This window comes from Musca vetustissima, unplaced genomic scaffold (genome assembly GCF_032173495.1).
Source record: "Musca vetustissima isolate MV318-11 ecotype Yass unplaced genomic scaffold, APGP_CSIRO_Mvet_v1 utg10925, whole genome shotgun sequence".
In the NCBI taxonomy this organism is placed as follows: Eukaryota; Metazoa; Arthropoda; class Insecta; order Diptera; family Muscidae; genus Musca; species Musca vetustissima.
The window spans coordinates 287152-302081 of NW_026881510.1; the positions used below are offsets into that span (position 1 = coordinate 287152).

General features: G+C 33.9%; 2 protein-coding genes across 2 annotated transcripts; both read right to left on the reverse strand.

Annotated features, from left to right (window-relative positions):
- Positions 1-1222: 1222 nt before the first annotated feature.
- LOC133327409 (kinetochore protein Spc25-like) lies at positions 1223-2468 on the reverse strand. The gene is made up of 3 exons (XM_061535966.1): positions 2354-2468; positions 2029-2254; positions 1223-1457 (listed from the first exon to the last, which is right to left on the reverse strand). Exons 1-3 carry the CDS (start codon positions 2466-2468, stop codon positions 1223-1225), a joined length of 576 nt encoding a protein of 191 aa, XP_061391950.1.
- A 4527-nt stretch (positions 2469-6995) lies between these two features.
- Positions 6996-12881, reverse strand: LOC133327410 (cardio acceleratory peptide 2b-like). The gene is made up of 3 exons (XM_061535967.1): positions 12833-12881; positions 8632-8808; positions 6996-7225 (listed from the first exon to the last, which is right to left on the reverse strand). The coding sequence occupies exons 1-3, from the start codon at positions 12879-12881 to the stop codon at positions 6996-6998; spliced, it is 456 nt and encodes a 151-aa protein (XP_061391951.1).
- Between the last annotated feature and the right edge of the window lie 2049 nt (positions 12882-14930).

The following is a 14930-nucleotide window of genomic DNA, read 5'->3' on the forward strand; positions in this document are numbered from 1 at the left end:
AAACGACGTCGGAAGGACAAATAATTGTATACCCTTCGGCATGAGTTTGGAATTCAAAATACCTAAAATCGGGAATTTTATATGTGCAAATTTCTGGTAGGAAAAAATGTTACACCCACTGAAACCCTAAATATAAAACTATAGTCAATTCGGTTGAAACACTTTTTCAAAATGGTAAGTACCATTATATGGAGTCTATCCCGAAACTTAAAAAACGACGTCGGAAGGACAAATAATTGTATACCCTTTGGCATGGGTAGGGAATTCAAAATACCTAAAATCGATCGGGAATTTTATATGTGCAAATTTCTGGTAGAAAAATATGTTACACCCACTGAAACCCTAAATATAAAACTATAGCCAATTCGGTTGAAACACTTTTTCAAAATGGTAAGTACCATTATATGGAGTCTATCCCGAAATTTAAAACAACATGGAATATATATAATTTTCTTCGAAATTATTTTTCAACGTTCAAGATGCCAAAATTTCACATAACAGCCCCTTTCGTTTGTAAATGCAGTTACAACCATTAAAACAGCAAAAATGGGCAGCACAGATATTGGGGCATCGACTGAGACCGATACATCCCATACATACCAAACATCCTAACAGTAGTATCAATGTATGGGTGAAATGTGAAATCTGTCTTAGATATTGCGATCTGTGGTAAAAATTTCAGATCGATCCGTCCTATATTCAACTTATTCCAAAACAAAATGGTGGCAAAATAATCAACTGTTCCATATCCTTGTAAAAATAATGTAAATTTACAACCCTACGGTAAACAAAACTTCCATGTATTTTGTGATATTGTAAACTATTGTGGATACACAACATATGCAAGATGTAGAAGGTCTATTATGCCAATTTCCAGGCATTCGTGCATTCCGCTTAAATAAAAGAACAATTCAAAAATTGTATTAAATAAATACAAGTCATTATTTGGTTCATTACTAATGATCTAAAATTTATTTACAATAATTTTTTTGGTGTCTCAATAAATAAGTAACAAAAATTTTAAATTTTTCGATATTCTTTTAAGGTGAATAGTTAAAAGGGAGGGGGTGGTGCATAAATGCCTGCTTAACATATTGCATCCTTATAGAAAATAAACAAAAAACATATTTACATTGACATCTACATAGCTATTAAAAAATAAACATTAAAACGACAACATAATCTAACTTAATATGTAATAAGAATAAAAAAATTTACAAAACTAATGTTTGGCATTTTCATAAAAATCCATTCGATTGTTGTCACTGTTTTCTTTATTTTCGTGATTTTCCAGTTTCCATTGTTCATCGAGAAAATTTAACCATTTTTTGGCATCAACAGCAAAGGGTTTCCATTCGTAGGATGTTTCGGTACGCTCTAGACAAACACCCTGAAATCTATAGGGCAAAGCATCTTCATTGAAATACATTTGTGTAGTCTCTTTAATGCGACGAATACTGAAATCGAATCAGAAATTAATATTGAAAATGTAATATTTTGAAACAAGTCTAGTTTAGGGTCTCCACTCGGATCGCTTTGGATACTCAAAAACCCCTAAATTTGATTCTGAAATATGTGCCTGTCCATAGGAGAAAGTCTTAAGCCCCGGCCGAAGGCTGGCTACTCAAAAAACCTTAAATTTGATTTTGAAATTACTCTTAAAAAATGATTTGGTTTCCGTAGCCATGTATGCGCCTGTCCATAGGTGAAAGTCTTAAACCACGGCCGAATGCGCGTTACTTAAATTGGAAACACGACAATTCATGTTTGCTTTTTTGGGAAAGTACTCGTTATAAGCTTTAAAATAACCATATTGCATTTGTGGCATTAGTAAAACGGCCGTTTTAATCAAGATATGCTCCGAAATTTTAAAGGCCCATATCTCGGGAAATATGCATTTCCATCACATAAAATATATATCACTGTAATCAGCTCAAGGAGGACTACCTATGGTAAAAAATTCAAAGCGATTCGAGTGGAGCCCCTAAACTAGACTTAAGCCAATATTTTCAAATCTTTTTGACTTACAATTCCCTTCTGGTCAATTCTTGTTTCCTTTGGACAATACGTTGTTGTTCCATCTCCTTACTTTCGCCACGCAATCGTTCTATGTTTATGTTAATGCAATTTAATCTCTCCTCTTCGCCCGCAACAAATTTCTCCAATTCTTCCGTTTCGTGTTTAAGTCTATCAACGGAATTTCTATATCGATTTAGTTCATGTTCCTGGGCGTTTAACATAGTCTTCAATTGGGCTGGAAAACAAAAACAAAGAAATAGGTGGACGTTTGTTGAAATTTATTCGAACTGTCGGTGGGTCTCACATTCTCGCCCGCCCGCTCCCTATCACTTACTCATTTGTTCATAATGTTTGGCACATTTCCGTGCAACGTTTGTTTCCATTTCCACAATTTCGCACTCATTGTTCAGCATGCGTTTCAAACGTTTTGAAAAATCGTATTTACTCATAATTATTTTAATTATTGAGACAACACAATTTTTCATTTATGATATCGAAGATAATAGTAAAAATTAGTAGATTATTGCAGTTCGGGAACAGAACAATTGGCATAAATTCATATTAAAGGAACTCATGGCACAATAATACAAGGTGGGATATCATGAGGTGAATAAAACAAAACAACTCTGAAGTTATTGGTTTCTATCTTCAAATAAAAAATTAACAAGTTGTGTTTATTTTATTTATTTCTTTCAGGTAAAAGTTGCAATAAATAGGTTTCGTTTCAGATTAATTCGAAATTAAAAAAAAAGAAATTGAAGAAATACAGTATTTTTCGGTTAATTGCACATCAAAATTTGCACAATTTTTTGTTCAATTAACCGAGGAACCAATTATCCGATACCCGCTTAATTGAACTGTTTGTTCAATTACAGAAATCACGCATAATTCGGCGAAATTAATATCTAATATTATTGTCAAAAACAAATTAAGCTCTTACGGCTTTTCCTTACCAATAAACATATGTTTGCAATTAGTAGAGATGTACCATAGAGTTTTTTATACCCTTCATCATTTTGGTGTATTCTACATATGTATTCTAATAGACGTCGTTCTTCGAAGGAACATTGACATGAAATTGGACGAACTTAAATATGTGATCTTTATCTATCTATATTTATGGGAACCGCCGAACATCAATCCATAGATATGTCATTCTACAACCTATGCTAAATTTCAAATTGGAAGTTTGGGGCACCATTTACCTAAAATAGGACGAAAATATATATATTGGAGCTATATCTAAATATGAACCGATTTCAAAGAAATTTTATATTAACTTCAGTACATGGTACAAAATTGTGTGGCAATTAGATAAACTTTGGGTTACATAAAAACGGAAGAAAATATATGTATATGAGAACCATATCTAGCTCTGAACCGATTTTCACGAAGCGTAGCACAAATCATTCTAGACTTAATTCAGTACACTATGCAAAATTTCGCGCAAATCGAAAGAAATTTAGAATACATATATGGAGGCTATATCTAAATCTGAACAGATTTTCACGAAACTTAGCACACATCATTCTAGACTCAATTCAGTACGCTATGCCAAATTACGTCCAAATCGAAACATATATAGGGACTATGGTGCACCATTTACAATAAAAACGGACGAAAACATATATGGGAGCTATATCTAAATCTGAACCGATTGGTATTTCAAATTACTGTCACTACAAACAAAAGTACACAAAACGAATTGCCAGAAATTGTCGGTACGAGCAATTTTTTCCCATTTCTATTCCCCTTGCCCCTCTCTCCTGCAAACAAAAACTTGCCGCAAGTAAACTCGCCTAATCTGAATATACAGGGTGAGATAAAAAACTTCAACAAAGTCAAATGCCATAAGTCTTGATTTATATTAGGCGAGTTTACTTGCGGCAATTTTTATCGTTCTCTTTTGAACTTGCTCCATGCGTCTATACAAGGCAATTCGGTTTCCAAAATATTTTTTTATTTGTTGTTTTTTCACATTTAAATATATATCAAATGTCAATAAATACGAAATACACAAAACGAAATGCCAGAAAATTGTCGGTACGAGCAATTTTTTTTCATTTCTATACCCCTTGCCCCTCTCTCCACAAACAAAGACTTGCCGCAAGTAAACTCGCCTAATCTAAATTGGGACTAATTTTTACATTTTTTTTTAATTTTATTGAATGAAAGCAAAAAAATGTCGGAAATAGCATCAAATTTTAAAATAAATTTATATTTATTCGAATTGATCACCTTTGGCACGAATTATGGCCTTCAAATGACCAATGAAAACGTAAGACACTGCCCGAATGTTGCTCTGCGGTATTTTGGTTCATTCCCGGCGAAGCGCTTGCTTGAGGTGATCGACACTTTGGTATTTCTTAGTGTCAACCTTACTTTACAAAAATACTCCAGGCACGGATTGGTATCCTGAGTTTTTGGTGGTCAATGAGCGCTGAAAATGAAGCGATGAACCTCATTTTTTAACCATTCTTGGGTGGTGCGTGCTGAGTGCGATGATCCTGTTGGAATGTCCAAGGTATGCGGCCAAAATGTTTCGTGCTCAAGGCTTTAATACACTCTCCAGAATATTTTCGCGATAATATTCGACATTAATTCTGCTGCTATCACCATGGCGGGCGCTTAAGTTCTGGTGGCCGAAGGTGCACATTTTCAGCTGACTTCTTTGACAAGTAAACACGATCATTTTGTTTGTTTACAAACTGCTGGACAACGAATATTTCCTTGCCGGAGAAAACTAAATTCGACAGTTCACCAATTTCGGCCAAGCGAAGCAGTTTTTTTGAGTCTATTTTCTTTCTGTTGCGGTGTAAGTTCTTGCACTATTTGGAATTTCAATGGCTTTACCCCGAGCTCATTTTTCAATATTTGCGAAAGGAATATTAGCTCTGTCTGTTTACTCGATATTTGGTAACAATTGTTACTAAATGTTACTAAATGTTGTCTGTTTACACAAAAATCCAGTAAAAGAGAATCAAGTGAGAGAGCACGTTTGACAGTTGAACAACAACAAACTTACTGGAGTTTACTGAAAGAATTTTATTCAGTAAGATTTTGCAAACTCAGCCATTTTTGGATCAGCTGTTTTGTGACCAAACACAAAAATTATTCAAAACATTTTTTTAATTTGCAAAGTTCAATTTGAAGTTAATTACAGAAAATGGAAGAAAATTCGTAAGTAATGCAAAGTTTTATTAAATTAGAAACTAATTCCTTATATATTTTTACGCAAGTTCCAGAGGGCAATGTATTGATGCAGGGAGGTTAAATGTTCCCGGGGAACATACCAGATCAATTTTTCTTTTATTATTCATTTTATTTTTAATTTTAAATGCAATACAAATAATTGTGTTCGTCCTTTGTTTGTTGTTTATTTTGGCGCAAATCAAATGTTTTCTTGAAACAGCTGTTTATTTGCTAAATCTTACTAAAAAGTAACCAGACACACCTATTGTGTTTACTCGATATTTGGTAACAATTGTTACCAAATGTTGTCTGTTTACCCAAAAATCCAGTAAAAGAGAGTCAAGTGAGAGAGCAAGTTTGACAGTTAAACAACAACAAACTTACTGGAGTTTACTAAAAGAATTATATGCAGTAAGATTTTCAAACTCATCCATTTTTGGATCAGCTGTTTTATGACCAAACACAAAAATTATTGAAAACATTTTTTTAATTTGCAAAGTTCAATTTGAAGTTAAGTTGTATAAAAATTACAGAAAATGGAATTCTTTATATTTTTAGGTAAGTTCCCGAAAGAATGCATAGTATTCATGCAGGAATCAATTTTTCTTTTATTGTTCATTTTATTTTTAATATTAAATGCAATAAAAATAATTGTGTTTGTCCTTTGTTTGTTGTTTTTTTTTTGGCGCAGATAAAATGTTTTCTTGAATCAGCTGTTTATTTGTTACTGGAAAAATAACCAGACACACCTAATATAAAGAGCTGTTACTGGAATAATTTTAACAGCTGTCGTACGATTGGCTCAGAAATTCAGACAGCAGTCTGAAATTGGTTGCAGTTTTTGCATCTCAACTGTATAGAATAAAATAAAAAAATTGAAAATTTCCAATAAAACCAATTATTATTTTTTTGTTTTTGGTTCAGTTTGCGATTTATCGTTTATTTTTTTTATTGAGTTTTGATTTCATTTTACTAATGTGTGGCAATTTTGTTTTTAAGTTTTTTTAATAGTCAAATATATATTTATTCATATAAGATTAGTAACAATATGACTTAGCAGATACGTTTAAATACATCTATATAAAATTTTAGCCATTATAAATAATAACCATAATATATACAATCGAATATTTCAGTTTTTTTTTGAGTTGATGTTTACCGACAGATAGAATAAATTAAAAAAAAATCAAATATAAGGACTTTCATTGGATACCCGATTTTGAAACGGCTCAAGGCAGTCTTCCTAATTTCTCCTGATATCAAATGAGAGCCCACACCAGCCCATGTGTTTGTTGTTAGGAGGAAACATCAACTCTTTAGACGAAGACTAAGGCTAAAGGTTTTAAGGACTAAAAATCGCTTGCCGTTATATATACGTAGATAATTTGTTTTTTTTTGTTAAATATATAATACGGGGGGTCAATAATAAGGCTAACAATAATAATATATAATATTTATTTTGAAAACCCATAATAAAATTCAAAAATTGATCTCTTTGTAAAATTACGAATGTATGTCTTCAGTTGTTTTTTTTAACTTTTTTCGCTCTTCTCAGTAGTCTTTATATTCCAACAAAAAGAAAATATTTATGTATATATAATAATGCTTTGTGTTATAATTTTTGTATATAATGTATGTGTTTAAGTATGTTTATGTGTGTGTGTTCATATTTCGCTCATAGCCATTGTAGAATTTTTTTGCCGGGGTCGTCAACGTTTAGTTATTCCAGATTTGTTTTTTTTTTTTAAATTTATTTTACATGGTTTCCATGAAGTAGTAGCTGCTTAATACATTTCCTTTTGTCCCTTGGTGTTGTCAACATTTTGGGCATCTACACTACGTTTACCCAATCGTGGTCCAAACCAAACACCAGTTGTGGCACTAGGACCAGCTCTTTTATCCAAAGATTGTTGCATGGCCAAAAATCGTGCCCATTTACGGACTTCAGGATCCATGCGTCCAACCCGTGGGGCATTAAATAGGCTGGCACGTTTCAAATCGGATTTGGGATATTCTGTGGAAAACAAAAGAAGTAAATGATTATTAGTTAATTAAAAAATGGCTGGGTTCAGGAATTTATCTAGGATATCGAAAACTTCTATATACAATAGAATCCCTTTCAGATATCCTATCGACAATAGAGAACCATACACAATAAAATATATCTGGGTCTTCTGTAGGCAATAGAACACATCTGAGACTTCTATAGACAATGGGAGATCTCATTTATACCTAAGAAAACCTCTAGGTTTTCTAGAGAGAAAAAAGAGTACCTCTGGGTCTCATTGAGGCAAAAGAAGGCCTATACGTTATCTAGAAAAAAGAGAAGACTTTTAGGCTCCCTATAGATAAATTAAACCCTTTAGATCTCCTGTAGACAATAGAGGACCTAATGATCCTGCAGATACACTATAATACCTCTAGGCCTAATATAAACGATAGAAGATCTCTAGGTCTTCCATAGACAATAGAATACCCAAAGGTATTCTTGAGACAATACCCCTATGTCATCTAGAGACAATAGTATACCTCTAGATCTCCTGAAGATAAGAAAAGATGTCAAGGCTTTCAGGAGACAATAGAGGGCCTCCAGATTTTCTAAAGACAATTTAACAGCTATAGGTGTTAATTATAAAAAATAAGACCCATATAGAGAAGATAAGTCCTTTAGGTCTCATATAGACAATAGAAGTCCTCTGGGTCTCATGTTGGAAAAATTAGATCTTTGGGTCTTCTAGAGACAATATAAGACCTCTAGATCTCATATAGAAAAATAAATACCTCTAGGTCTTCTGGCGACAAGAGAAGATCTCTAATTGTTTGGGATGCAATAGAAGACTTCTAGGCTTCCTGAGGATTGTAGAATACCTGTAAGTCTCATATAGGCAAAAAAGGCCTATGGGACTCATATAGATAATAGAAGACCACTGGGTCTTCTGGAGACAAAAGACCTGCAGATTCCTTGAGACAATATAGGACCTGTAGGTCTCATGTAAACAATTGAAGGCCCCTAGGTCTCAAATAAACTATAGAATACAGCTGGGACTTATATAAGCAATAGAAGACCTGTGTCTTAAACTATCTCGGTTCTCTATAGACCACTCAAGTCACGTAGGTCTTTTATGGACTATAAATAAGTTCTTGGTCTTCTATAGCCAATAGAAGTTACCCAGGTCTTCTGTGGATAAAGGAAGAAATTTAGGTCTTCGTTGGACAGGTCTTCTCTTTAGAAAAGAAGACCTGTATGCCTCATACTGAAAAATAACTCAATCCTAGGTTTTCTGCGGAAAAAGGAAGACATCTAGGCTTTCGTTGGACAGGTAAGACCTGTATGAACTTTTTCATCCCCATTATTTTCCTTACGAAATTTTAAAATGTCCCCCTTTTTTACCCCCAAACTCCCGTCATTTCCATACTCACCTTCATAGTCTTCGAATGAACCCGCATAGAGAGCATCAAATGCTGCCGCAGCAGCACTTTCCGCTTCGGTATTGTGAACATTGCCGATTGTTAGACTTGGATCACTGCGTCCGACACGTGGAAAAGCATAAAGGCCTGATGTGCCACCAGCTCGCCGATTTTTCGTTTGTTCCAGTTCTATGCGGATGTAAGAAAAGGAGGAAAAGAAAATAGCAAATATATGAATATATGTATGAATGTGTGTTGGTTGTAAGTTAAATAAAACAATAAAAACAAAATCCAAATCAAATATTTAAATTCAATTCGCAAAGTTGAGTAGTACACAGCGTATTAGGAAATGGGAGGAGAATGGGAAAATTGTCATTTGAACTTCCGATATTTTTATTTCCGTGAAAACAATACAAAAACAACGACAATTATGATGGGAGTTCTTAATCGAATTCTGCTAGTCGTGGAAATTTTTGAAAATGATTTTAGTGAGATTCAGCAAGACAGGATGGGAAATTTTCTATAGAAAATCACATTCAGTCAAGCTGAATAGTAAATTTTTGTAAAGAAAAGCATACTTATCCACTGTTAAATGGTAAATTTTCTATAAAAAGCATATTCGGCCGGGCTGAATAGCAAAGAAAATCACATTCAGCCAAGCTGAATTGCAAAACATAATATTTAGCCAATATAAATAGCAAATTTTCAAAAGAAATTTGTATTCAGCTATGCTGATTAGGAAATTTGATTAAGAAATTTTCGAAAGATATACCAAGATTCAGCCAAGCTGAGTAGAGAATTTTTTGAAAGAAATACATATTGAGCCTGGCTGAATAGGGAATTTTTGAAAAAAAAAATTTTTTTCAAAGTGGCTGAATAAGAAGATTTTTTGTAGAAGAGCCTATTCCTCCAAGCTGAATAAGAAATTGCTTATAGAAAAACACATTCAGCCAGTCTGAATAGTGTATTTTCCAAAGAAAATTATATTTAACCAAACTTAAGGGGAAAATCATTTAATAAAAACAGATTCAGCAATGCTGAATAGTAAATTTTCTAAAGAAACTCATATTCAGCTTGGCTGAATAATGAATTTTCCAAATGAAAGCTTTCACTTATTAAATTCCTTGATGTCTTAGATTTTTTTCTTTGCTGAATAAACAGTTTCTTAGGATTAGCTGCTAAATAGGGAATTTTCGAAAGAAAAAGGCATTCAGCCGAGCTGAAAAGGGAATTTTCGAAAGAAAAAAAAATCATATTCAGCAAGGTTAAATAGAGAATTTTTGAAAGAAGAAAACATATTCAGCCAAGCTGAATTGGGAATTTTCAAAAGAAAAACATATTCAACCAAGCTGAATTGGGAATTTTCAAAAGAAAACAATATTCAGCAGGTCGGAATAAGAAGATTTTTTGCTGAAAATCATATTCATGCAAGCTGAATAGGAAATTACTTAACGAAAACCACATTCAGCCATGCTGAATAGTGTATTTTCCAAAGAAAGTAATGTTAACCAAACTGAATAGAAAATTTTAGAAAAAAAATTATATTCAGCAAGGCGGAATAGTAAATTTCCCATAAAAAATCCTATTCATCTTGGCTAAATAGGGTATTTTCCAAAGAAAACCACATTCAGCTTGGCTGAAAAGGGAATTTCCTAAAAAATCCATAAAGTCTTTAAACTTTATATGCTTGCTGAATAAGAATTTTCTTAGGTTTTAACTGCTAATGGCAACCAATGATAGATGTTGATCTCTTCACTTATTAAAAAAAAAAAACACAAAACAAAAAACAGTATTATGTCCTCATTAAATCCCTTGTCCATTTGTTTTAAATCGCTGTAAATCTCTCGGCCACCAAAAACAAATTCAAATGATGGCCTGCCATAAATTTTGTCACCACCATCAACATCACCATTTCCAGCCCTCCCACTACAGCAGCAACAACTTGTTGCTTTGATTTGTTTATGTTGATGGACTATTAAACCATGACAATCAATAACTCCTCAGGGGTAGAAATGTTGAAGCCACAGTTAAACACAACGATTTGTCTGTATTTGGCTGAATTGATATTAAGCATATCCTGCAGCATTTTCACGCAACATATTTGTTGATTTATGTAAATCAGAGCGTTTGACTGGCATGGGAAAATGTTAATAAATATCAATTGAATAAAGATTTTTTGTTTTGAAGTCAAAGAATTGAAAATGATAGAATATGTCAATGGGTAGAAACATATGTAGGTGAACTTATTCAGGTATATTTTTAATTTAAAATGTTCCGTCATGAAATAATCAACTCTTGGTCTTAGCTGTTTAATGTCAGGACAAGTGTATTCAAATGAAGCCTGGAGCCTCAACATGTATAAATGATTGTTGACAAGTCCATTCAATGATAGTGGGGGAGAAAATGCCACGATGGCCATTTCAAGTGCACTGATGACGTATAAAATAAAAAAACCCAACATATTGTAGCCCTTTCATACTCAGCCGTTTTTTCCACAGGAGCACACACAAACATCTACATAGCAACAAAGGACATTTTGCCAGGATCGTCGCCCAGATCTTTAGATTTAATACCTTTCATACTAAATTTGCCATTCTGTTTGCTATACCTCAAATTATTCTTCGGAGACCCTATAAATTATCTGTTTTTTGAAATCACGATAGAGGTAATATATTCCGGATATTCCGTTCAATGGAGCTGTAATATTACGTTCCGATTTTTCGGAAGTTAGAAAACTTTTTCAATAAAGAATTCCAATATAGGTTCCTGTATTGACATAACCTCCTTATAAAGGGAACGTCTAAAACTTCTAAAACTGAATCTGTAATTTGATATTTCGTTTTCTCTGTAAATAAGGAATTCTCTTGGCAGATATTCACCAATTCAGCCAAGCTGAATTCGGAATTTTGAAGAGAAAAATATATTCAGCAGGCAGAATAAGAAGATCTTTTTGCAGAAAAACATATTCATACCAGAATACCTGAATAGGTAATTTCTTAAAGAAAATCACATTTTTCGGAGGTTGGAAAACTTTTTCAATAAATAATTCCAATATAGGTTCCTGTATTGACATAACCTTCTGAAAAAGAGAACGTCTAAAACTGAATCTGTAATTAGATATTTCGTTTTCTCTGTGAATAAGATATTCTCTTAGCAGATATTTACCAATTCAGCCAAGCTGAATTCGGAATTTTGAAGAGAAAAATATATTCAGCAGGCAGAATAAGATTTTTTGCAGAAAAACATATACATACTAGCTGAATAGGTAATTTCTTAAAGAAAAGCACATTCAGCCGGGCTGAATAGTGTATTTTCCAAAGAAAACTGTATTTAATCGAACTTAAGTGGAATATCATTTAATATAAACAAATTCAGCAATGCTCAATAGTAAATTTCCTAACGAAACTCATATTCAGCCAGACCGAAAGAAAATCAAATTCAGCTTGGCTGAATAACGAATTTTATAAAGGTAGAATAAGAAGTTATTTTTTTTTGCAGAAAAACATATTTATACTAGCTGAATAGGTAATTTCTTAAGAAAAGCACATTCAGCCGGACTGAATAGTGTATTTTCCAAAGAAAATGCTCAATTGTAAATTTCCAAACGAAACTCATATTCAGCCAGATCGAAAGAAAATCAAATTCAGCTTGGCTGAATAGCGAATTTTCTAAAGGTAAACATTCACTTATTAAATTTCTTGATATCTTAAGACATCAAATCTATCTGCCACCAAAAACGACTTAAAATGATGGTCTGCCTAGGGATACGTAGTCGAGAGTGAAAGTCGACTTTTAGACTTTTCAATTTTTGCCTCTTACCAAAAAGTCGATTTTTAGACTTTTCGATTTTTGACTTTGACTAAAAAGTCGACTTTTCGATCTTTCGATTTCGACTTTTCAATACAAAGAGTCGATTAGTCGAAAGTCGATTTACTTATCCCTAGGTCTGCCATAAATTTTGTCACCATCATCATCACCGCCTATTTTCTAGGAGTAAACTTCAGTCATGTAGATCACATCTCAAATAATTAATAAGTAATCTCGTCAGGTCTAGGAGTAGACCGGAAATCACTTAAGAAGGTATTTTTAGGCGCAACTATATTGTGCTGGTGTATGGAGCATATGTTTTATCCTCCAATGGAATTAGAAGCGGATCTTTAAATACGGAGGAAGAAAACGATGAAATCCCCTGAGTACTGGGCTTAAAAATCACCATTCAATGTATTGAATTGCATTAATGTTACAGCTTGGGCGCCATCCATTTAGGAGAAGCATGTAAATATGGATTTAGGTTCAGCCAAGAAATTGTTAAGTCGATTTTAAAGGAATAAACTTTTGAATTGGAACGTATAAGAGTCTACATTTCGTAAATATAATTCATGATTGTATCAAAAATAATAGGTCTGTTCCCGTACACAAAAACTGGGATAAACTTTTTCAAATTTATTAAGAAAAACAATTCAAATGTTAGGTTATGGAACAAAGCATATCCTTCCTAAATTTTCTATTATCTGTTGACCGATCGATTTTATTATCTGTTAATTTAGTCGATTTTGTAGCATCAGGTGCCGATGGATTACCAGCTGAACTATTCAAGACCTATGGTCAGATGCTGATCAGGAGCATACACCAGCTCATTCGAACAATTTAGCTAGAGGAATGCATTCCCAATGATTGGAACCTCAGCATCCTGTGTCCCGTGCACAAAAAATGATACAAGACGATATGTGCCAACTATCGAGGAATAAGTCTCATTCCCATCGCATATAAAGTGCTATCCAGCGTGCTGTGTGAACGACTTAAAAAACCCATGAAAAACACATCGACACGTTCCACTTATTCGTCGACTATAAATCCGCATTCGATAACCCTATCCATTCAGAGGTGTTTAAAGTCATGTCTGCGTTTGGCATTCCTGCAAAATTAATACAGCTATGCAGGATAACTTTAACTGGTACAATGTCAGCAGTTAAAGTAGGAAAGGACCTCTCGAAGGACCTCTCAATACCGAACGAGGATTCAGACAATGTAACTGTTTATCGTGTGACAATGGCCATACGAGACACAAATGAAAATGTCATACGAGATGCAAATGCGAACAGCATAGGTACTTGCGCAAGCAGATGAGGCAGCTCTTGGAGTGTTTTAGAAAAAATTCTCCGAAAGATCAATGGGACGATCTGCATCGATGGTGAATGAACCATGAGCTATACCATCTATTCTCGGACATCGACATAGTCAACGAATAGAGCTGCAGCGACTACGTTAACTAGGCCATCTTGTGAGAATAGATGAAGATGCCCCAGCTCATATAAAAACGAGCCAAGTGATGGTTCACACAGATGGGGAAAGCCACGAATCCGATGGAAAGATCAAGTTAAAGACAACATCTCGGAAAATGGTCTTTCAAATAGGATGAGATGCTCACAAGACCTGGATATCTTTTTTTAAGATCGGCTTATGGAACAACCGTTTTGTCATAAGCCAGCTAAGTAAATGAGCTATATAAGCTAAAGAGCTGGACCTAGTTCCCAACGTTTCTTTATCGGAATAGTACCAATGAACAAATTCGTTCCGAACCGATTCAAATCAAACTGTTAGTTGTCATCACGAACAATAGAGTGAAGTTACGTTTATCGATGGATTCAAATTCTTTATCACAATGATAAATGTTGGGATAATGAAATGAAGCGTTGCCAGGTACTGAACAACAAATTTTTGCACATAGGTCTGGGTGTGGTTTAGCCTTCAAATTTTTTAAATTCCGTTAAATGCCTCCCATTTCTTCACACAGTCACTTATCACCTTCTAATACTCTTACCTTAGAACTTTGTTTTCAAACAGACCCTGGTATTAATAAAGATGCCAATAATTGACTAAAATGACACGTAATGTAAATTTAAGAAGATTAGAATAACTGTTTTTGAGCTCGGTATCATGCATATTTCGTCACGATGGAACAGCATCATCATTGCCATTGCTTTGCTAGCCCACAATAACTACTGAAATGGTAATTGATACATTCACTGCTTCGAGGTATTAACTGTGTAGTTTGTCATAGGTGAGTTTGTTTATGGTTGCAAGACAGTCACTCGTAGGACAGAACAGGCGGGTTAACAAACACATTAGTGCAAAGATGCTCTGCAGTTGCAGTGCATCTAATGGCAAATATGGCCTCGCATATTTATCCGAACTAATTAAAGTGCTGGCGTTCACAAAGGATGACACCGATGGTACTAAGCTGGACAAAAATGAAATGACATATCTGACAGAGGTGCAAAAGTGTTAAACTGTTGCGGATTAGGCGATAA